The sequence below is a fragment of the Haliotis asinina genome, chromosome 10, assembly GCF_037392515.1.
Source record: "Haliotis asinina isolate JCU_RB_2024 chromosome 10, JCU_Hal_asi_v2, whole genome shotgun sequence".
Taxonomy (NCBI): Eukaryota; Metazoa; Mollusca; class Gastropoda; order Lepetellida; family Haliotidae; genus Haliotis; species Haliotis asinina.
This window is the reverse complement of record NC_090289.1, coordinates 18,834,659-18,858,357: the sequence shown is the minus strand read 5'-3', so window position 1 is coordinate 18,858,357 and position 23,699 is coordinate 18,834,659. Positions and strand designations below refer to the sequence as shown.

The window sequence follows — 23,699 nt, the reverse complement described above, 5'->3', positions numbered from 1 at the left end:
ACACCTTATCTCCCTCATTTACAGGTGGAAGATTGCGACTTCTGTGACGAGAGTCATAGTCAGACTTTGTCGCTGTTTAGACTGCTTGAAAGATGAACTGACTTGCTGTGAAGAAGGCAGCTGAGGTTCAAGTTGTGATGGATGAACAGGAAGAGTTGTGCGTAGATTACGTCCCATCAACAACTGCGCTGGGCTGTAACCACATTGCAGTGGTGTGCTTCTGTATGTGAGCAATGCCAGATATGGATCAGTTGCTTTCTTCAGTGTTTGCTTGATAGTTTCAACAGCTCTTTCAGCTTCACCATTGCTTTGGGGATACCTCGGACTGCTTGTGATGTGATTGAAACAGTAGTCATCAGAGAACTTCTTGAAGATGTATGACGAGTACTGAGGACCATTGTCAGAGATGACGATATCAGGGATTCCATGTCTTCCGAAGATGGATTTTAGATGGTTTATAACACTTGCCGAGGTTGTACTTGTGAGTTTACTTATCTCGATGTACTTTGAATAGTCTATGACAAGCAGGTACGGATTTGAATTGATTTCAAACAGGTCAGTGGATACCTTACTCCATGGACGAGTAGGGGTTTCTGATGGGATGAGTGGCTCATGAGGGTTAGGTCAACAGCGAGAGCAAGTACGACAACTCATAACAACTTGTTCAATCTGAGAACTAAGTCCTGGCCACCATACAGATTCCTTTGCACGAGCACGACACTTGGTTATGCCCTGGTGTGTAGAGTGAATGATATCAAGCATTTCTGCTCTCATACAAGATGGAATTACTAGCCTTTTTCCAAACAGCAAGAGCCCTTCAACAACGGAAAGTTCTCCTTGATACGGTCAGTATGATCTTGTACAGTTTGGAAGAGATGCATAAATTGGCCATCCCTCAAGACAGTATTTCATGATGACTGAACAGACACGGTTTTGGCGCAACTTTAGACGAATTTCATCCAGACGCTGATCAGATGCAGGTAAGTTTGCTAATACTGAGTCAACGTAGATGTTTGTGTCCGCTAGAAGACGAGTTTCCACACTGGAGAGTGCCAAGTTAAGAGGAGCTCTGGAGAGTGCATCTGCGGAACACAACTGCTTCCCAGGAACATGAGAAATGTCATATGAATATGCCATGAGACGCATTCTGAATCGTTGTATTCTTGGTGGGAGTTGGTCAAGAGACTTGTCACCAAGAAGAGCGAGAAGAGGTTTATGGTCCACTATGAACTGTACAACCCTGAATAGGCCCCTATCCCCAAAAGGGCCCCAGTACTATTAACGTAAGGGAGATAACTCTCATTGCCCTTGGTCTGGGAGTTGAGAGCACATGGCCACTGTCTCGCCATGTTGGCTGTGTAAGCCCATTTTGAGCTGCAAATAAACCCACAAATCTCTGTGATAGTTGTCCTTCCTACCACCACATGCTGTCAGAAGTGGGATAGCTGATACCACAAATTACTGTCTAACAAGGGGCAAAACAGTATGCAAAGGTAGGGAAGGAGTTGCTGAGAAGAGCCTGCATCCTATCCTCTTTTTTGCAAACATTCTGCTAACAGGTTCAATGTCTACTTCATAGGTCCAAGCCACATTGAGCAATTCCTCATTATTTGCCCTCTAATTCATTACCACTCTTTTCCGTTACACCTGCCATGCTGATTTCTTAACATTTGCCACGAAATACCAAAGCAAATTTGTAACCTAAGTTTGAAGTGTTTTTTCAAGAGATCCAGTCTTAACAAATTTCCTCATCACGGTACTTGACTGACAAATAAGTCATTTACACTAAAACAACGCCTCATCCAGAGTAGCCAAATTGTACTTGTTAAAATACATTTAGGACGACTGAAAACACACATTAAGGGGGAAAATAGATAAATTCAAGGATGAATTTCATGCAGGTGCACTGAGAGAAACAAATTCACTGCTCATTGTTAGGTGTTTTTCCATTAAACAAAAACAATCAATCTCAAGCTTGGTTATAAGTAAGGAACTATCTGGTTCCTACTCTTACATATATTGCATTTGGTCATGGTATAATGTTACTTCTAACACAGTAAGTTGTAAGCAATATTGATGTCCCTGATGTCAACAGTTAAATACCATGTGTTATTCCACTGAAAATGACGTTTTTGTCACAATAATGGAAAAAATACCTAAATAAGAACAAATAACAGATTACATTACTTTAAAAATGCTTTCACTTACATCAGATAGATTTATAATCTTGTTAAGTGACAGAAAGGGAAGATTGCTCTGTTTCAGCTCTGTGTTAAGGATTCAGAAAAACAAGGATATTGTGCACAGCATGGTAATTGTGCCATGTAACTGAGAAAATGCTGAAGAACATCTCACCTCTGCTGTGCTGCAAAGCTCTGTGATTTGCCTACAGCGGCCATCATCTTGCCAGCTCGGGTCTTGTCGTGGCTGCTCTGAGCTTTCAAGAATCGACCCATTGCATTCTCTTCTTGAGACACAGCTACAAAAAAAAATAAGAAACAACACTCATCATGATTCATGTTCAAGAAACTTCTTGTGATTACCTTAACTTGTCTCAAAACCTTTTACATGTGACACTGACTGGTGCTGTAAGTAACCACTACACAATCCTGTCATACTATGGACCTGTAAGCAGTCCAAAGTGAACTGCACAGGCACTTCAACACAACTTACCAATGTGAAACATTTTGGTTTCCTTACTACACTAACCAAGAGTTAATCATGGATGCACAGGACATCTTCAGAAGGGTACTATTTTTCTTTTCTTTTTTTCCTCCACCTGCACCATCAGCAACGAAATGATATAATCATATGGCTCAATCAAACAATCAGCTGCACCATGTTAACATGGCTATTTAACAATTAAAGGAGAAGGAGCTGCCGGAGTATTATATTCAGTACATCTGATGCAAGTGGCCCACAAAAACTTGTGTGAGTAAACGTGAGGTTTCTTTGCCAGAGACAGAACTCAGAGCCATGTGACAGTAGAATGACGAAAGCTATCAACTCCAAAACATTCCTTAAAGGGTCATTAAACAAATGAGGTGATTCAGTTGTCAGGCTCATCACATTCCACCTGGTCAGCTCTGGGAGACTTGGGACAGAAAATGGTTTATCTTCGCATCCATTTTAATGAGATGATGGCAAAATTTTTGTCAGTAAATAACTTCTCCTGCATCCTGGCAAGTAAAGCATAAATCCGACCTCATCAGTCCAGATGAAAATGGATTCAGCCAAAGATATTCCATTATAAGATTCCCCAAAGAGTTCAGTAATGTAAAAACCAGTGTATGTTCAGCATATGATGATTCGTCAATTTTTTGTTTCTAAATAAAAACAAGCATTTTTGAAATTGATGTGCTGAGGTAAGAAACGCCTCAAAAGGGAACTCTGAGATAACGGCATACACAACAATATAAAATTCATCAGTATTCTCATCATCAACTTGGCAAAGAGAATGATGTTTCTGTACAATTCTGTATGTATTCCAACATGTAATTTTCTGAATAAAATTGATATTTTATACTTATTCTGACTGATGCTTAATTGCTTACTCTCCTCTTCCTGGAGAAGGTAGTGGAACACCTGAAATCCCTTGAAGTTCCCTTCTAAAAGAAGCACACTTACCCAAGTATGACCTCCATTTTCCCGCGCACATGGTCAGATGACCGCCATGCTACTTCACTCTCCTGTAATCGCCTGACATGAGAATGCGAGAATTTAGCGTGTCTGTGAGGGGTGGCTGGGCAGGCTTTCGCCATGAGTCAGGATAAGTATAAAATATAAATTTTATTCAGAAAATTACATATTTTTCCTTATCCTGACTCATCCTTAATTGCTTACAGAATCTGACAGAAACGGCGGTGGGTCAGGCCATGCTGGATTCTGCTGTCAGTTGTCAATTACATCCAATAATTTCCCCCCCTAACGGGAACTTGTAATGGCGATAATTATTCTTATTCTTTTCATATTCGTTGTAGATTTTGGGGGGAGTCACATTCAGTCGAAAAAAGGTTTGTTGACTGGTACATGATGACACTAATTTAGCTAGTGTCTTGTTAGTTTCTGATGTAACTAAATATCACGATATAACAATTGAAACTAGTTGCAACCTTTCTTCAGGTTTAAGTATCTTCATAATGAATGCAAGGTCATAATCACTTATGCTAGTCTGTTCGAGACGTGCACATAGCATTTCCACCAAAATACTCCACAGAGCGTCTGGCTTCCATAAGTCATGTGATAAATCGGGTGAGTTAAGTCAGCATCGTCGGGGAACTGTTAGTTGATAAGCAGTGACATGTGGTCCAAACTGATGAATGCCAGGGAAGTCCTCCGTGGCTATGTCTCGCAGATAATGGTTGGCGAATACTGTATTTTCACTTCCAAAAACAACCTTCCATAATAGTAGATAGCGAGCAATTACCAATTAGTGTAGAGGCTAGAGCTCGGACTTCATTTGGGTTAGGGTCTAATCCTGCTGCTTTATATACTCTAAGTATAAAAGCTCTGATCCAGACTGAGATAGTGTTGCGGGATACTTCCGTGGGTGTCTCAGTAGATATAAGGATAAATAGGCGCTTGAACCGTTGTCTTCTAGACTTGGTATGTGCAATGTATATTTTCAATGCTCTCACTGGACATAATGATAAATCTTGTGTATCACACAGTCCTAAAATTGATGACAAAGCCAGTATACAGAACTGTCTATCCAGTTGGCCTGGCAGTTGATGCTATGAATCCAATTTTAGATCTATATGAACTGTTTCCTGGTGACTTGTGTCAAAGCTTGTTCGATTAAAGTCTAGAGCATGAATTTCTGATATTATTGCCACTGTAGCCAAGGCAAGTAAAAATAGCTACTTTTGAGTCAACAGTTCAATTGAACTTGTGAGATGTTGGAGTACAATATTTAAATCCCACGATGGAGCTCTAAATCTGTGTTGTTGATCTTCCAACTTGAACGGACTTAGTAAGGCAATGAGCTCTGGTACCTGTTCCCGTGGTGATGACTGAGCTGAGAGCAGCTAAATATGTAGATAATGTAGAACCCTTCAGACCTTTAGACTGACGTAAATAGCATAAATAATCTGCTATTTGAGGATGAGTTGCCTTGTTCACCGAAAATCCCTTTTTTCTGGCGTATGTCTCAAACCATTTCCATTTGTCGTCATAAATTGTGTGAGTGGATTTCTGTAAAGCTAAGATGACTGCTTTCGCAGCTCTTGCTGAATATCCTCTGCGTTTCAAACAAGTCTTAATATGGTCCATACGTGAAGACGAAATACCGATGGTTGGCCGTGCATTTGTTTTGTGTGGGGATGAATGAGAAGATTCTTCCACTCTGGTAACTGTAGTGTTGGTTGTCCTAGCTCTTCTATAAGTGTTGGAAACCAATCTCCTGTTGGCCAGTAAGGCGCGACCAAAATCAGTTGTAGTCTCTTTGTCTGATTTTCTCGATGACATTTGGTGACAGTACTGGAGGGGAAAACGCCTATGCATTTATTACGTCCCATGGAATCCTGACAGCGTCCGTTGCCCAGGCTAAGGGATCTGGTACTAGCGACACAAAGGTTGTTGTCTGTTTGTTGAATCTCGTTGCAAATAGGTCTATTTGCGGTGATCCGAAAGTTTGACTGATTCGTTGAAACACTTCCCGATGCAGCATCCATTCTGTTGGAGATGGAGGTAGGGGACGAGATAAGGCGTCTGTCATGACGTTGCAGGCACCTGGTATGTGACATGCTTTTACTTAAGATTCAGACTGTTGACTAGGCTGAACAGTTGAAACGTTAGGCGTAGCAGAAATAGTGATCTTGTTGACCCTTGTTTTTTTTATGTAAAACGCTACTGTTGTCTCTGTGGATCATTAATAACTTGTTTCTCAATGCTGTCGACCAGTGGTGGATGGCATGAATGACTGCTTTCATTTCCAACTGGCTGATGTGAAGAGCCTGTTCCTCTTTGTTCCAGATTGCTGCTGCTACTTCGTTTTCCAGATAAGCTCCTCATCCATGTAGAGATGCATCTACGTAAAGGTGGTTGTTGAATACCGGCTTTAACAAATAGGTTCCTGCGCAGACATTCGATCGGCAAGTCCTCCACATCAGAAAAGGCTTCAGGCTGTGCGAGCAGAATCTGTCCTCTGTTGTTGAGATGAAGATTCAAGCATCATTGTAAGGGATGCAACTGCAGTCTTCCTCTTCTGGTCATAACTTGCGCTGACGTGAGGAGGCCTAGTAGACACTGCCATTGACAAAAAGTGTTAGCGGAGATAGTAGAGCGTTATCATTTCTAGAATCTTGACCCTCCGGTCCTCCGGAACAACATTCTGATTCACCGTAGTGATGAAACAAATCCCAAGGAAATTGATATCTTGTTGAGGTTCCAATTCTGCTTGAGACAATTTAATGCAAAATACACGAGTATGAGCAGAACATAAAGGTTTACACGCTGGGCAAAGTATGTGCGGGTCAACCGCTGCCAGATGTAATCTGCACTGAAAAGTGTCAGTTGATGACATATGTGTCAGAAATAGGCACAATAAATAAAAAATTGTACAATAACAAAAAATATATACAAGCCAAAAACCGTACACATCAGAAATTTAGCGATAAAAATCCAAAGAATGAAAGACTTATAGCCGTGTACGGGACCCCAGGTGCCACCAGCCGCCCTCGTCGGGCGATAGGGAGAGAATGAGGTACCATTGCGGTCAGCTGACCATGTGCGCGGGAAAAGGGAGGATACACTTGGGTGAGTGTGATTTTACGTCCGCTTCTTTTAGAAGGGAACTTAAAGGGATTTCAGGTGTTCCACTACCTTCACCAGGAAGAGGAGAGTAAGCAGTTAAGCATGAGTCAGAATAGGGAAAAATATCTAAGGTACGGGTAGGTCACTATCCTCTTCAGCAAATTTGATGTCCTGTATGACATGATAAACATGCTCGATAACATCAGGAAAGGAGTATCCAAGAAATCCACCAGTTTCGTATACTCAAAATCTTTATTGGGTTCCCCAGTGTCAAGCAGAGTTGTTGCTCTAAATCTGAGTGTGTGAAATGGATCCTCTTCCTCTCCCATTAACTGCCCAAATTGCCATCTGAAATATGGCTTGTGTCTCAGGACAATGTCAAGGGCATGGATCTGGTTCTACATGACTAGTAAGGTCCTGTGGATAACCACTGTGTCAATAGTTCTCTTCCTGTAACTCTGCAGTGAGACATGGATCCCATTTCTCTTAGGAAACTCAAGTTTTTACTCGAATTTCAAACTGAGTTTGACAATTTGAAACAGCTGATTTTCTAATTCAGTTGCATCTCTCAGACCAAAATACCCCATATTCTCAGGTAACCTACCTGTCAAACTTAGATTGGTCACTAAGTTTAAAAGCAATTTCAGTTCATTCAGTTAAATGCATTTTCTGTGTTTTCTCAGATGTGAGTAAAAACTGAAACTTCAGAGAAAACTCAGACTTAAATTTGTTTTGAGTGCACAGGCTTGTTTCCTCAAAACTCATACTTCACTTCCCATGGTCAAAGGCATCAGCAAACTAATCAAGCAGTGATTTACTGTGGTCCAAATGCTCTTCAGCAGTCCACAGCCCCTCATCCACACCCACCTGTCCATGATCATCTAGGAACCAGTTGTGTTGTCATCAAAACTTTTCTTCTGCAGTGGCCATGTTAAACAGTGCATCCTGATCATGGTTACCCATTACAACAACAGAGGCCTGCTCCCAGCTGTCTAACTTGGGGGCTACCTCAGCATTCTATGAAGGCAAAATAAACAAACAAACTATGAAGGCAAACTAAAAAAAACCCAAAAAATCTTGTGTGCAGACCCCTCAAAATGTTTACTCACCATGCTCACAAACTCATTCACACGTGGCCACCAAAACCCCGGAGGTAGAAACCATTCTGTTTGAATAATCTTGCTCCTGTGGAGTCTCCCAGATGGTTCAATTCTCCCAACCACACGGCAGGCTTCTAATCCACAATTCATTAAGATTGACAATAGGGAAAAAAGTGTAGTCTCCTTCATCTGTTTATCTGTTGCTATACCCAACTGCTACTTTATATAGGCAATCAATGAAGCATTGTCTGTTGCAACTAGACCTTACGATTGATGTAACTTGGGTCTCCATGTCTTGACATTCTTATATATCATCTTCATCTCAAACAACTAATGTGGAGTGTCTTTTCTTCCTTTGGCCATACTCATTGGACTGTGGTGACATCCATAGTTGGACCCAAACCTGTGCCAGATAATTGTAATCATGATAAAGTGAACCAGAAAACAAAGTAAATGCCTGTTTTAAAAATAATTGGTTGCAAGATCATGTTTGGATACTTCAGGTGAATGGCTTCAGGTTGCACATCTTTGTCCAGATGAACTTCGTGGGAATTCCGCCAAGTCTGTATGAAGTCTTCCCCTGAAGTTTACGATCCTATAGAGATGTTAGAATCTGAATGCATATCACCATCAGGATCTGGTGGGCAGATCGAATGCTTGTAGAATCATGTTTCTGACACTTGACAGCCTAGATATTATGAAGCAAGTCCTGACCTGGAACGACTTTGAAGATGAAACTTCTTCTGGTCTGCTTTGAGGAAATTATCTTTATATCTGTAACGTTATACATGACATAGATGAAAAAAACCTGGTGATAGGGGCACTGATCCTCTTGATGTTACTTCCAGCTTACTTCTCATTACAGTGAAACCTATCTAAACCAGCATGCCACATGACCGAAATAAAATGCTGCTTCAGACAGGATGCCAGATAAGACAGTGACGAGCAATTTCCAACATGGCTGCTATTTAAACACACAAAGTGACTGACGAGTCAATAAAACCAATTCCTACTTATCTACTTCTGACTCGTCTGGTTCACTTGAAAACAGTTAATGTAATCCTCCGGTGTTTATAAAGCATAACAGCAGTAAACCTGCAAGTGTATATTCACTGCATAATCATTACTTCCTGATTATCTAGCATGCTGAGATGAGTGCATTGGATTGAGGGACCTTGAATGGACTGCTCACACCCATGCCAGTTTAGACAGTGTAAATTATACTTCAAATTTCTTGTCGGTACTGGAGAGTCGTGCCAGAATACGGAATAGACAAATGCGGGATTAGTCAATGTTCTAATGATCATAATATCGTTGTAAAGTGGTGGGACCAACATCCTATGCTTGCACTGACAGCGTGGTCAAAGGATTGGCCAGGGAATGTGGCAAACGTCAAACCAGTGCACCTCCTTCAGCTTCCATCTCTAAGATCATTACATTTGACAAGCCAAAGGAGGGGAAAATCTGCAGTCTCCTCCAGGCGGTGACTATATGATTGTTGCATGACAGTTGTGCTCATTTCCACTACTACATAAACGGAAGTCTTGCAATGTGTGCCCCAAATTGGATGATCTTCTTGGAGGAACATATGTTTATTATTAACAATGATTTTCTGCAATGTTGCTGAAAAAACAATTAGCGTACACATGCTTCAGCAACTGGTCCATTTTGAAACTGTCAAAGAGCAAAATAAAGGCATTTTGAACAAATTCTTTTTGTAAGTTTAAAAATGTAAAAAAGATAATCATGTAATTTTCTGAATAAAATTGATATTTTGTACTTATCCTGACGCATGTTTATTATGCTTGTCTCCTTCTATCTGAACATAGTGGAACACTTGAATCTCTTGAATCTTCCTTCATCAAAGAGGACGTGAAATCAACTCTTACCTACGAGTACGCACGCACATCAGTCACCTGACCAGCCATGCTTGTCACTCTCTCTGAATCAAACGGCCAGTGAAATCCAGAGTGTCATGAGAGCGGAAGATGGGAGGGATGACCTCAGAAAAAATACATATTTTCCCTTGTCCTAACTCATGCTTATTATGCTTGCCAGAATCTGACTTAATCTGTGGTGGATCATGCCACTTCCTGGATTCTCTGATTGTCTTTATTTTGCATCCTGTAACCCCCCCCCCCCCAATGGGATCTTAAAAATGGCACTGTATACTTGCAAACTTTCAACTTTTGGTCTGTATCTTGAGGGGGCCACACTTGACAAACTTGTCAATGAAAGTGTCTTTTGACATCTTTGTGTGGTTTTAGATGTACTAGTGTCCTACTACTTATCTTATAGCAACTTCATCTTATGTCGCATGCATCAAGTGAAGATGCAATCCCTTCTTCAGGCACATGTATAACATACGAGTACAGGAAAACAACCATTTTACTCAGCAGAGTGTTTGGCATTGGCAAGTCACGTGATAAAAAAAGGGTGTCCTACAACATGTGGACCGAACTGGTCACGACATGGACGTCTTCCATGGAGATATCTCTGGGGTAGTGGTTAGCAAACACTGCATTGAATTTTCAAAACAGCCCTCTGTAATTGTTGTTACTGAGCAGTAACAAGATTGGTTACAGCTAGTTATTGTTCGGATATTGCGGGAATCGGATTGTCGGGGTCCGGACTAACGCGGACTGACTGTATTTTGCTGACAAGAGTAAAAGGTTAAAGTCCCTTTGTGACCTTAAAATGAAGGTGAAGATCACCAAACCTGACTCAGATCTGTCTTTCACTATGATGAACCTAGGTACCAAATGTGAAAACTATCTAGCGAATGGTTCTTAAGATGTTCCAATTCATACAGACTGATGGGTGTAGCCTAATACTATATCCCCCGCTTCGCGCTAAATAAATAACATTTGCTACTGAGTACAGTTTTTCTGCACTAAAATACTGCACAGGACTCATACTTTTGGGCACGACTTTTAGTCTGTGAGAGAATGTTTTGTGATCATGTGACTTCCACATTTATTTTGTGTTATTTCAATAAATGTAAACATGAAGCCATTGGCAGAACCTTGTCAACCTCTGAAGTTAGGACTCACCACAGAGCCGATCTTGGTATCTCTCAATGACTCTAAGCAGATCCATGGAGGACTTCTGCACTGCTCTGAATACCTACAAGAAAGGGACGATGAAAGTTATTCAACGAAAGCCATACAATTTACCATGAACACAAACCTTACAATAACATACCTTGACATAATTATGAAAAGTGATCTACTACTGTTGTAACAGCCATTAACAATTAGTCATTTACCTGGATTCACTCATTTCAATGTCATTTTAAGCATCAAAGTTCCAAAGTAGTCAACCCAAACCAAATGTGTTAAATTTGACAAAGGTCCCCTACTGTGCCAATAAATTAGGCCGCAAACATGAGGTACTGGACATTTAAATAGAGAAACCAAGCTCCACAGCTCAACATAATGTTCTGGAAGGTTTATTATACATCAATAAATTCAAATAATCAGAAATAAAGATGATGCAAGTTATCCACTGAGGACATTAGACCAAAATCTGCCAACGAGAGATAATGTTTTAATAACAGGTTTACTTACTGCATGTTCAAAATCACATTTTCCATTTCACAGGTGACTGTCAATTTGATAACAATTGTTTTAAATGTCTGCATGAATTTAAAATGCACACTTGCTGTGAGCAAACAAAAGTTACAAAAGTGTAGTTTCAAACCTAACCAAACAAAATTGGAAATTTTAACCATAAATTGAATATTTATATACTTATCATATCTCACGTTATGCAACTGTCCTTTTTATGTGTGGAAAAGTGCTATGAGCTAAGCTGAATCAAATCTTACTGGCCTCTGATCACCCGACCTCCACCCCCCACACTGACATCGGCACTTGTCAATCATCTCCAGGCTCGTGCTGCATGTTCAGATGATCACGTGATGATCTTGAACCATCTTGGACCTTCCTTAATCTGTGACGAAGGGCATCCATCATGTGAGATAGGATAAGTATATGAAAAAACAATTTATGGGTAAAATCCCATCTCGCATTATGTATTATCAGGAGTTGCCAGGAGGGCAGCAGATTACCCCTGACAACTCTGCAAACGTGAGTATGTATAACACAAGGAGGCAACGAGAAGCACTTACTCCTGATATGCTAACTCAACACTTGTGATGGGTCGCTTCAAAAAACCCATTGGCTTACACAGCACAAAAACTCTAGGGAGTGGACACTCCCGAAATAATGTGGTTTTCAGGAGCAGAAAGCCTCGAAAAACACAAACTTAATCAAATATCAACACTTAACTGACATAATTGCTGGGAGGGTGCAGGTCAGTAAACAGAGTATTAGTCATCTCTGCATGTAACACAAGACTGGCCTCACCATGTATGAAGTCATAGCTATGACAGTGCAGACACAGGACACCGAACGTAGTGTGAGAACACAGTATGCGACTGCCAAGAGCATCCCTCCATGATGGAATGGAGGGAACAATAACTGTGTTAGATTATGTACAACCTTTAAGCTTTCTGATGGTTCAGAAAGCAGATCCTTCAGGGAGCAGATAAACCAGTGGTTCGGGCCAATCAGGAAGTGGTTCTGGATCTGGTTCGTCCAGTTTGAAGATCTACAACCAACTCCTGGCCAGTCAACCAGTAGGCACGACCAAAAGCAATGTAACACACGGTTTGGTAGGATGTGAAGAAGAAGGGCTACTGGCAGAAAAGCGTAAGCTTAAAGGTCAACCCTTGGAAAGACTAGGGCATCATGACCCCAAGCCAGATGTTCCAGGGTCAAAGACACTAACAAAGGCAGCTGATGGTTGAACTGGATGTCCACTGTTGGAGTCATCAATGGAAGACAGAAGGTCTGGAACACCTGGATGTAGATTCCACTCAGTCAGGAAGGGACGACTCAGATAGGACAGCGAATCAGCAATGACATTCTTTGCCCTTAGAATATGGTTGGCAAGAACCAATATGTTGAGAGAGTCTACCAGGTCAAAGAACTGTTGTGTCCACCGCAGGAGTTGAGGAGACCCCATTGACCACAACCGACTGATGTGCCACACAACTGCTGCGTTGTCTGATCGGACCATGAGGGAAATAGATCAGAAGATTTCTTGCCAGTGAATAATTGAAAAAATCACCACACTGACCTCAAGAACAATGATGTGGCAAGTGCAATCTGCAAGATCACTCCCTTGCCACTTGCTGATCGAGAAGGTGAGCCCTACACCAGCATAATGGCACATCCACATACAGGTCGTGAGAGGGGATAAATGGCCAACACCACACACTTTCAACTCTTCCATCCACTAAAGGAGATGGGGGATGGAGTTCCAAGGGTAGATTGATCAGGGGAAGTGGGTCACAAACTTGGATGTAAGGAGCTAGATAGAAGTACAATCAGCAAAGTTGAAGTTGATGCCAGAGCTGAAGACCCAACAGCTCTGGCCACAGACGAACCGTCCTGGATTGAGGAGGAAGTAAAAGCTGCATATTGCAGAAACCATCCCTCAGAACAAACAGATTGTCAACCTCTGTGCCCAACACCACTCCAATGAATTGAAGAGGGTGAGTAGGGATCAGTTTGACCAATTAACCGACCAAACTGGTGAAGTAACTAATCAAGAACTCGATGTGATGAAGGAGGATATGATCAGTCTGAGATTGGAAACAATCATCAATGTAAACTTCGAACACTATCCTCTTGTGATGGAGGAAACTGGTGATAGGCTTCGTGTCAACAGCTCCATGCCAAAGAAATTCCAAATGGGAGGACACACCACTGATAGTGTGTGCCCTTGAAGACAAACGGAAGGAAGTACAGGTCAAGGAGGATCATGTAATCTCCCGGTTTGATAAATCTTGAGAAGAGACACCGACACCATCCAAAAAAGAGAACGCAGGCTGCAGAAACTTCTCATTGCATGCCTCATGTTAAAACATAAGTCTGACACTTGTCTGAATCCTTCTCAAGAACCAAAATGAATGGAAAGTAGAACCTCAGGTTGACTGGAGACTGGCCCAGGAATTCGATCGCAAGTTTCTGGAGTAAGAAAACTATCATGGATTACAGAACAGCCGAATGCTGAGCGAGATACATTGTGTGAACCGGAAGTAAACTTAGAGAAGAATTGCTGATTTTCAGAAGCTGAAATCACTTGGACAGAGCTTCAAGAATGAAATTTGCCAAATGAAGTGTTGGTTCGCCAGATGGAATAAAAAACGGTACTAGATTCAACACATTGGGATAGTCAGTCTGCCATAACATTCATAAAGTTGATGAAATGGCAGGAAAATCAATGCCAGTGAAGTGTCCGGACATAACTACAAAGACCTCTGAACTGAGGGCTTACACTAATGTAGAAACTGAGTATCTCCCGGCTAACTGGCGAATCTTGACAGTAGTCACTCTTACCAGAAATGGCACAGAAGATCATCACTGACAATTTAAGGTTGAGATATTAATCCACTTTGCTGGACCAACACAAGTATGTCATGTCACTTCATTATCACTTTAAACATCAAAAGTCCCTGGTAAAGAAACAGTTGGCCATACTGGATCCATTCTGGGGCGCTCTGTGTATCACCCTTGGTAAGCCGTCTCTCTCAGCTGATTAACGAGTGTTATCCGCTTATAGGACCAAGACAATACTGTCAGTGTACTTCATCACGCCTCCAGAATTCTCCGGTAAAGATACAGTTGTCCTTCATATGCAAATGCTAAAATCCAGACTAAACAATGCCTGACAAGGCATCACTGCTGGTGCCACACACAAAAACTAGACACCACTGTCCAGACACTTGCTGAAGATGTAGACGGAAGGAGAAGCAGATGCGAAACAGGCCGTGAGTATAATTTACCCTGTGAGACAGCATAACACAGTTACGAGTAATCTATCGAAGGTGGAAGGAAATAAATGTCAACACATGTATGTGGTGAAACAGCAACCCGCATCTCGGGCTCAATAACGAACTGAAGATCTACACTTGAATGAGAAGATGCAAACAATGCACCATACAGGAGGTAAGTTGAAAGCCACTGCAGAAAAAGAGATACAGTATCAGTAGTCACTTCGTCCGGTGAAAGTCATGAAGGGCAAGGTGGTATAATGATCTCGCTTCACATGTAGAGAAGATGAAGGAGTCTCAGTAACCTCTGACCACCCAGTGTCAGCCACTCGTTTTGTGTCCATTCAATAATATAATAAGGGAACACGTTTCCCCATGATGAAATATAGAGACAAGTGATAGACAGAGCATACACATGTCCACATGTCGGTGTAGCGACAAGAAAGCGAATGACACATACAGATCATCCCATAATCATCTGAGCATGCAACACAAGCATGGAGATGACTGACAGGTGCCAACGTCAGGGTTGGGGTAGAGGTCGGGTGGTCAGAGGCCAGTAAGATTTGATTCAACTTAGCTCATAGCACGTTTCCACACATAAAAAGGACAGCTGCATAACATGAGATATGATAGGTATATAAATATGGTCCACACATGGTCGTAGAGGAAAAGGACAGCTGCATAACATGAGATATGATAGGTATATAAATATGGTCCACACATGGTTGAAGAGGAAAAGGACAGCTGCATAGCATGAGATATGATAGGTATATAAATATGGTCCACACATGGCTGTAGAGGAAAAGGACAGCTGCATAACATGAGATATGATAAGTATATGAATATGGTCCACACATGGTCGTAGAGGAAAAGGACAGCTGCATAATGTGAGATGGATAAGTTTAAAAATTTACACAATCTGGAAACACTTTAAGCTAGACATCTCAGGGTATTTAGAAATTACTTGTACAAATAAACTGTAAATGATTCTGTGGCATTTGATTGGCAACAAACCAAGCAATTTCTTTTACTTACACCTTGATAACTACCTCCCACATGTACCTCATGCTCCAAAACAACAAAACATCTGCCACTGAATTGATTTAAGCATGTCAGCAGAACGGCAACTGGAAATAAACCTTGCTGATCCTACAAAATACTCAAACGTTAAGCCACTACAGTGGAATTCATGCTTACAAGTGAAAAGTATTGATGACTGTACACTCACTGGAGAACAATAAACCTTAGTTCTTCGTTTAGATGAGGTCACAGTTTGCACATCATTTTTGCATGACACCTTAAGAAAATACATCACCAATCTTTAAGTTTGGTTGATAAGAGGTTGATAATAATCTGTTTACTCACATCTAATTTTGAATCCAGTTCATGATCTGAGGCCACAACATGCTCATCTTCCTTCTTGCCTAGTTTCTGTATAACTGCCTGCTTTGTGGTCCAGTATGTTTCCTTCATCTTGTGGAATGTTGAAGTGTTTGTGTTTTCAACCTGTCGGTCATAGTTCATTCCAGAGTACCCACGACTTCTGAAAAACCAGGTCTACTCATACAAACAGGCGACAGTCCTATAAATCAACCAATGTGCACTAAGTGCAATTCAATAGATACTTATTCTTCAAGCCACACCTATAGCACATCTAATTGGAATTAAGTCATGATTTCATGAAAAACTTGATACATGTCAGTTTCCATGCTGGAACACTAAGTTAACCTTGAACTAGTTGAAGTCTATATGCAAAAGTCTGAATGCATCAAACAAATGTCATACACTTACAAATACAAATTACATACAAATTAATACAAGTCACTGCAAGGTTAAAATGAATTGTCTGGGTTTTCGTCTTCTTTTTATTCTTTGAATATGTTTGAGGACTTGTTCTGGCACCATCATCAGGTAAAACTGACGAGTGCTAATGGGACCAGAAGAAGCCCTGAAACACTGTATTCAAGATATGTTCAACAACTAGCATACTCTAAAATGCCAGTCAAGCATCTACTGCATGGTAATTGCAATATCAGTACCTGACAATGTCGACAAAAAAACGTCAATGACAGCACAATAATCAACACAGTTATACAACAAGAAGACAAAGTCATCAATATCCCATGTAACGGGAAAATACTCTTCATAAATACGTCTACTAATCATGATTATTATATTAATTATTATGTTATTGTTTTGGGGTGGATATGGCAGAGAGGAAGAGTAGTATAGGGAATGGGGGTTTTAAAACACTTTCAAGAAATGTCTCTACAAAGCCTTATTTACTAAATAAGGCTTTGGTTGGGTCATTAGCTCTTGCTACTATTACCCCTACTACAAAAAAGTTGGCGGTAATTACTATGCCTACTTTGTGTTGGTAGGAGGTAACACTGTGCCGTACGGTACGATTAATAATTCTTCTCTTACAAACCCCCTACCCGGCCCACCCCTCAAGTAGTACAAGTTAGGTTCGTCGGCTTTCATATCCACTTTATCTATGTTGTAAGTTTTGACTGACCATATAGGATCGGTGGCTCGCTTACGACTATCGCCCTCGTGTTCCCCTGGCTGGTATAGATACCTCACTAGGGCCCTATCTGGTATCTGTTTCTCCTTCCCACGCAATGGAGCGGCCGACTCTGCAACTATTGATTTTAGTTTGATAGCGTCTGCCGGTTTCTTACCGGTGAGACGGGTGACTTCATGGTTGATTGCCGACACCACCTTGGGTAACCTCGTGACCCATTCAGTCGATCGTTTTCCAGGGGTGACCATCTCCCTAGCATACTGATGGCCGAACAAGCGCTCAGCCAAAGTCCTATTAAATCTCTCAACTATGGCTTGGCTGCGATGGGCTCCGGCCGTGCCACGCCTGACCTTTGTATCGTGTTTGGCTAGCAGTTGTGACACGGCACCCATGAACTCCCGTCCGGGGTCAACTTGCAGCTCTGTTGGCCACGTCAGCGGGCTGCGTTTGTATATGCGTTCGAATCCTTTGGCTACCTGGGCCGAATCTTTCGTGGTCAAGGGTTCGGCTTCCTTGTAACGACTGGCTACGTCCACTACGGTTAAGGCATACTTGTACCTCTTGTCGTGGGGTAGGAACAGTAGGTCTGCCTGGTGAACGCTATTAGGTATGTTAATACCGAACCTCCTTCTAGGCACGTAGCGTGGTGCCGGCAAATAGATCTGCCACAGGGCTTGTTTTTCAAGCCACGCTTTGGCTTCCTCCGGGGGTACTCGCGCTATTTTAGCTAGCTTATCTACTGCGCTAGCTCCTTTCCAGTACCCACGCGGGCTGTAGTAAATAGCCTCAAATTTTTTCATGTCCATACGCGTATGTGTTTATCCCATCAATAGCTATCCAACGTTTCGTGTCCATAGGCGACAGGGACGTCTTGTTTATAGTCAGTCCGTATATCTTATGTCCATCACTTCTAAGTGTGTTCATTTTATGTCTAAAGGTACGGGTCTTGAACAGGGCTTCCTTGAATCTGGCGTGTTTAATGTGTTGTTTCACTACATACTTCTTAACCCCCTTAGCCTTCCGGATCTCACTATTGTCGGCTTTCAGTATGGAGTACATCTTAGGTCTCAAACCTATGTATTCGGCTATGGGCGTGCCAGCACACTCGTCCTTCATCTTACCTAGGACCTTTTTATTTACAGTACTGTGTATGGCATGGGTCTTAGGGTAATCGCTGGTGTCGTATAAATCGAGGTGTTTTTTCATGTCCTCGTACACGTCCTCGGTTCGAATCTCCATCAGCAGGGAATCCGTGTCAGTGTACAGCACTTCACACCTGTCACCGTACTGTTTCTTGAGCTCGTTGTAGTAAAAGTCGTACATCAGGTGTTTAGATAAATCGAGGATGCTCATCCCCACGTAAACAGGCCGGTTGAATTTTATGTGGTTTTTCTTCATGTGTAGGGCAACCAGGTTGTCTGTGAATATCTTACTACGGTTGAATGCCGGACTGGCTATCAATCTCCTGAGCTTGTCTTCCTCACTCGACCGAACCAGCTTCACGGTCACGCGTTTCCTCAGGTTCTCCATAGTCTTACCAAACACCGAGTTGTTCATGAGCTTGTAGAGATTTTTCTCAAAATCACTGGTGGCTTTTTTTCGTAGGTCTGTGTTCATTCTGATGTAGGGCTCCATCCATGGGCTCTGGTCGAACATGAGCACCCTGTGTATTTTGGTCAGCCTCATACCCAACGACAGGTACAGCTGTAGGTTGCGATAGTGAACGATGTACTTGGTCTTATTCATTAAGTTAGGCACGAGTTTTTCAACGTCTGTCACACGCCCACCTGACAAATTATGTTGGTACTCAGACATCCAGTCTGGGTTAACCCTCATACGTTCGGGGGCCAGGGGGTAGCTGTTATGTGATGTGTGTAATTCCTTGGTATACTCTAAGTCAACCTCGAGGATATAACCTTTGTTCGAATCTGGTGCAACCCCCATAACATCAACGTGGGGTACCCATTCGAATCCCCCTGTAGGTAGATACTGGCTCATGGCCCAGCCGTACAGGTTGTTTGCGTCGAGGTAGAGAATGTGATTGGTTGGCTTGTTAAGATCGTAACCTTTCACGTATTGATTATTTGCTTTCGCGTATCGTTTGGATGCCATGGAAATCCCACCTCGCAAGCCTTTCTCAATGAATAGGTGCATGTCGTAATCTGTGAGCAATTCCAAATTAACTCCGGTCTTTTTAAGCAAGGCGTCCCACGACAGACCTGGGCTGGTGTAATACCATGCGGGGTCGAGTTTATACTGCTTGAAACACGTCCGCCTAAACGTCTCAAACACGTCGGCTAACAGCAGTACATCTGTCCTCAAGTACAGGTCGTGATAATCACCCAGGTTCTTACAACCCAGTTTATTCCATACGTTAGTCGCGTGCGAGTAATCATCTCGTGAGACGGACGCCTCATTCAGCTTGCTATAAAAGCAGTCAATAGGGGGTAGTCTGGTCTCGGTGAACTTGACCCAACTATCCATGTACTCATAGGGGTACACACCCTTCCTCATAAGCAGGGGTCTAGTCTCGGCGTCTGTGTATCGATCGGTGATAGGGAAGGTATTGTTGGCCTTGACCAGACTGTCGAGTGACGACAGGAGGAACTGAAACGAGTCAATGAACCTAAGTCCGTTTAAGCTGAAGGAGATGTATCTCTCCATGTTGTTGGGGATGCACGTTATATTACCATCGATTTTCGCGATGGCCTGCATGATCAAGTGTGAGTCGTACCCTCTCAAGTTGTGAAAGACAACGGGAATGTTTATTGTCTTAGGGTTGATTTTAAGCTTGAGGTTGCACGCGTTGTGAGCGGCGCCTCTATACTTACCAGTTATGTGGCAGTGATCTCTCACCGAATCACCGTTAAGTGGTGAGTCACACACGTGACAGTTAGTGCTACTAGCGTGGGCTAGCCTGTCGACTCGGGTCAGACGCATGGGAGCGATTTTATACAATGCATTCCTAATAATTTTTTCTTCCTCCTGCAAACACTTTAGAAACCTTTCAGCCGCGTCAGGCCCCCTATACACTACCGGAGCTTTCGTTTCCCCGTCACAACGGACGACAATGTATCCAAACGAACAGGCTTTATGCTCTTGTGTCTTGTGGGTGAAGCTACCACTGGGGGAATCCCCACCCACAACCAAGGCTTCGAAGTCGGCGTATATGATATAAGGCACAGACATTTGGTTCTTGTGGTTACCGAATTTTAGGATATTATCACCTTCCTTAGGCATGTCGACTCGTATGGCCGTCTGCCCCACACCTTGGCAATCATCCCGGTGGGACTCTAATAAATCATCTCGTGTGAAGCCATGTAGGCATCGTTCACAGAAGTGGGTCTTTTCTCTGTGTGCCGATTGGTCATACAACAGCCTGCTAAAGTGTTTTATCCATGTGTAGTGATACTTGTCACCTCGCTGGATCATGAATATATTGATAACGCGAGCGGGGGGTACCCCCCGGCTGACCTTCACTTCGCTGACCCTGTGTACTATTGTTGTGTTACCTTCGTGCCCAAAGACATTTATAGCCAGATTATTCTGTTTTTCTACTTTAGTGATCTGGGATATGGGGGTGGGTTCATCTATACCATCCCAGTTGAGCCCATCATCCTGAGGATAATTAGAAGGCCTGTTCGGATTAGTGTCAGCTGGAAATAAGGCTGACCTGATAGCTAACCTCAGGCAATCGTTTCCTCTATTCTTAACGTTTACTATGGCATGTTTGTTCCTATAGTAGGGAGGCAAGGCTAGGTATGACCCGCCTCTGAACGGCACGTAGTTAGCTATGTCTAGATAGACATTATCGATTTTATCTACAGCCCACCCGGACCCCAAGTGTGTGTAGCGTTCTAGGTATTCTCGTATCTGCTGAAAACTGGTATCGATTGATGTATCAATGGTCTCTGTATGTGTGGCGACCTCTTGTTGACCTCGGAAGTAAGGCTGAACATATTCAGTGGTACTCCCAACCTGCTTATCGAGCGACATTTTCACTGTGATCTGAAACTTGATACTTCCTAGGTTATTTAGTTCCTGGTTGACCTTATCAGCTATCAGAGGCTTGATATCTGTAATGTCTATGTTTCTATCAACGTGCATGCGCCAACCTCTCAAATAGTTGCCTACAGCGCGCTCAGTGCGCACGAACTGTAGGTCAATAGCTCTATTCTGTCGTAATAATTCTACAAGCTGTGGTTTTCTCATACGGGAATACCCGCCTAAACCCAAATCCTGTGCCTCGGCTTTCAGTTGTTTTACAGTGGGAGGTTTTGCTACGGGGGCATGTGATAACAATGCGGTTAACCCGGCTCTCCCCAGGTTTGAATAACCCGTGTATCCAAGCTGTTTTGCTTGAGCTTTTAATTGTTTTACTGTAGGAGGGGCTTCTAAACCTAGTAATCTCAACAATGCTGACTTCCGCATTCTAGAATACCCGATCACACCTCTCTGTTTTGCGACCCGCTTGAGCTCGCTTACAGTAGACATCGTGTTTACACCTAAGAGAACCAATGTCTAATTGGTTCACAGTAAGGGGAGGTAACCCTTTCACACACTGGAGTCTATCTTGAGCAGTCGCCTACGTTCTTTTATGTAGCCTTTTTTATTCTCGTAGATGAGTTGATGTCTGACTACGTTCGCTCCGTGAGCTTTACATAGACAGTAGTGTCCTTTAACCCCGATACCACACACAGAACACGTGTAGTTAGGACTTCCCATATGGAAACAACAGAACCCCTGATTCCTGCATTTCCTACCACAGGCCTCGGTCTTCCCCATAAGTATGTATTCGCATCGGTATGGAGCGGGTCTCATGTTTACTTATATAGGTATTTTAATTTAATTGCTTCGCAACCAACGCAGTAGCTGCTATACCCAACACTATGAAGCCCAGTTCACGATTCATTTGTCCCTTGGATGGTGTGTAGTACTGAGCGAGTGTGGGTTTATTGAGCGGTTCCAATTGTTTACCAGTTAGTAGATAGTATTCTTTCATTGCTTCATCGACATCGTTGAATGTTTTAATGGCATGGTTTTCACGCTTGAGTTGTTCGTTAATAAAATCGATCCTCTGGAGGCATTTTTTAGCGTACTCGGCCTGTGCCCTTTGTAATTTCTCAGTAGCGAGATCGTGCCGCTTCCTTTCTTCCTGTATTTCAGCCGCGTGATCATCTCGTAGTTTCGAGAAGAGGAAATTACTCCCGGAAAATGCCAGGGCATTCACTAACGCCCCACCGACCATCATAGCTATCGTGGCCATCCCTATATTTATTTCATTATATTATCAGGTATTATTCCTTGTTTTACTAGGATGTCTTTTGTGGCCATCGCCATACCAAGGTTCATTATGAGCATACCCATATCCTGCAGGTTGAAATCTAGCTTGATAGTTGGTTGTTTAAGCACCATTTTAGTCAACCGAGCGTACCCTACGGCTAGACTGGCTACCACTGTGGCGTGGTATGCGTCGTTGACGAACGTTTTCCCCTCAGACATTATGTATATGATATAAAATATTAAAATTATAACATGATATGCGGGTCGACAGTGGGGCCTGCCGGCGGCGTGGGGGTACCCCCCACACCCCCAGAGTTTCCCTCACTGTGGGAGGGTACCCCCACGTATAACCATGTTATAACCACGGCAGCAGTTACGCCTACAGCCAACAACAGTCGGGTTGGGTTGGCCACTTTATGTTGGTTACACCACCGTTTTTTACCGGCAGCTACTCTCTTAGGATTCTTCTGCCTGGTTACTTCCCTCACTGGTTCCTGTGAAGGGGTCTCCTCCACTGTTGGGGGTACCTCCTGTGCAGCATCCATCTATACTATTATTATTATTCTTTCTCTCAAATTGACAATGTTTTGCCGTGATAATCGCCGCCGTCACTGGAGCCAACAACATACCATATTTGTGGTACAGCCCGCAGCTGATAGAGCTCACGGCGTGTTCGATAAAAGGGTCTTTCTCGAGGTCCTCCCACAGGTAAAGTCGGCGCTCTGGTGGAATGGGAAGGAAGTGTGATACAATACCGGTGTATATCTGGGTCATAGCCGATCCTATTGTCTTTGTCATTTCTGCTCCGAGCCGGGACTCGTATCTAGCGTACAGCTTATCGATTTCTTCGGCTGACATTTTGTGAATTTTATCTGGAGTGTAGTCTCCAAAGTAATGTTTGGCTTTACCACCAACAGCCAACGCCACCAGTTTCTCTCGCTTGGGGGAATCCCCCACACCCCCACTGGGGGTACCCCCAGGTACCAACTGTTCGAGCAATTCCTCACACTCCATCTTATAATATAACAAGTAAGATTTAGTTTTAACTATATAATACCCGATGCAGACAAAACACAGAGAAATGAAGGTTAAGTTGCACACGACAAATACTTCAAATATCATAGCTATATGCTTAGCTTTGCTTAGCTTTGCTTAGCTTTGCTTAGCTTAGCATACTATATATGCTACT

General features: G+C 42.7%; 1 protein-coding gene across 3 annotated transcripts in view; it reads right to left on the bottom strand.

The window, feature by feature from the left end:
• Window positions 1–23,699, bottom strand: part of LOC137299183 (islet cell autoantigen 1-like) — a 129,407-nt gene that overhangs the window by 89,814 nt on the left and 15,894 nt on the right. For all 3 annotated transcript variants that reach the window (XM_067831754.1, XM_067831755.1, XM_067831756.1), the window contains exons 3-5: window positions 16,066–16,243; window positions 10,907–10,979; window positions 2,356–2,479 (exon numbers count right to left, since the gene is read on the bottom strand). In XM_067831754.1, coding sequence (XP_067687855.1) covers window positions 2,356–2,479; window positions 10,907–10,979; window positions 16,066–16,243 — 375 coding nt within the window. The remainder of the gene's footprint in view (window positions 1–2,355; window positions 2,480–10,906; window positions 10,980–16,065; window positions 16,244–23,699) is intronic.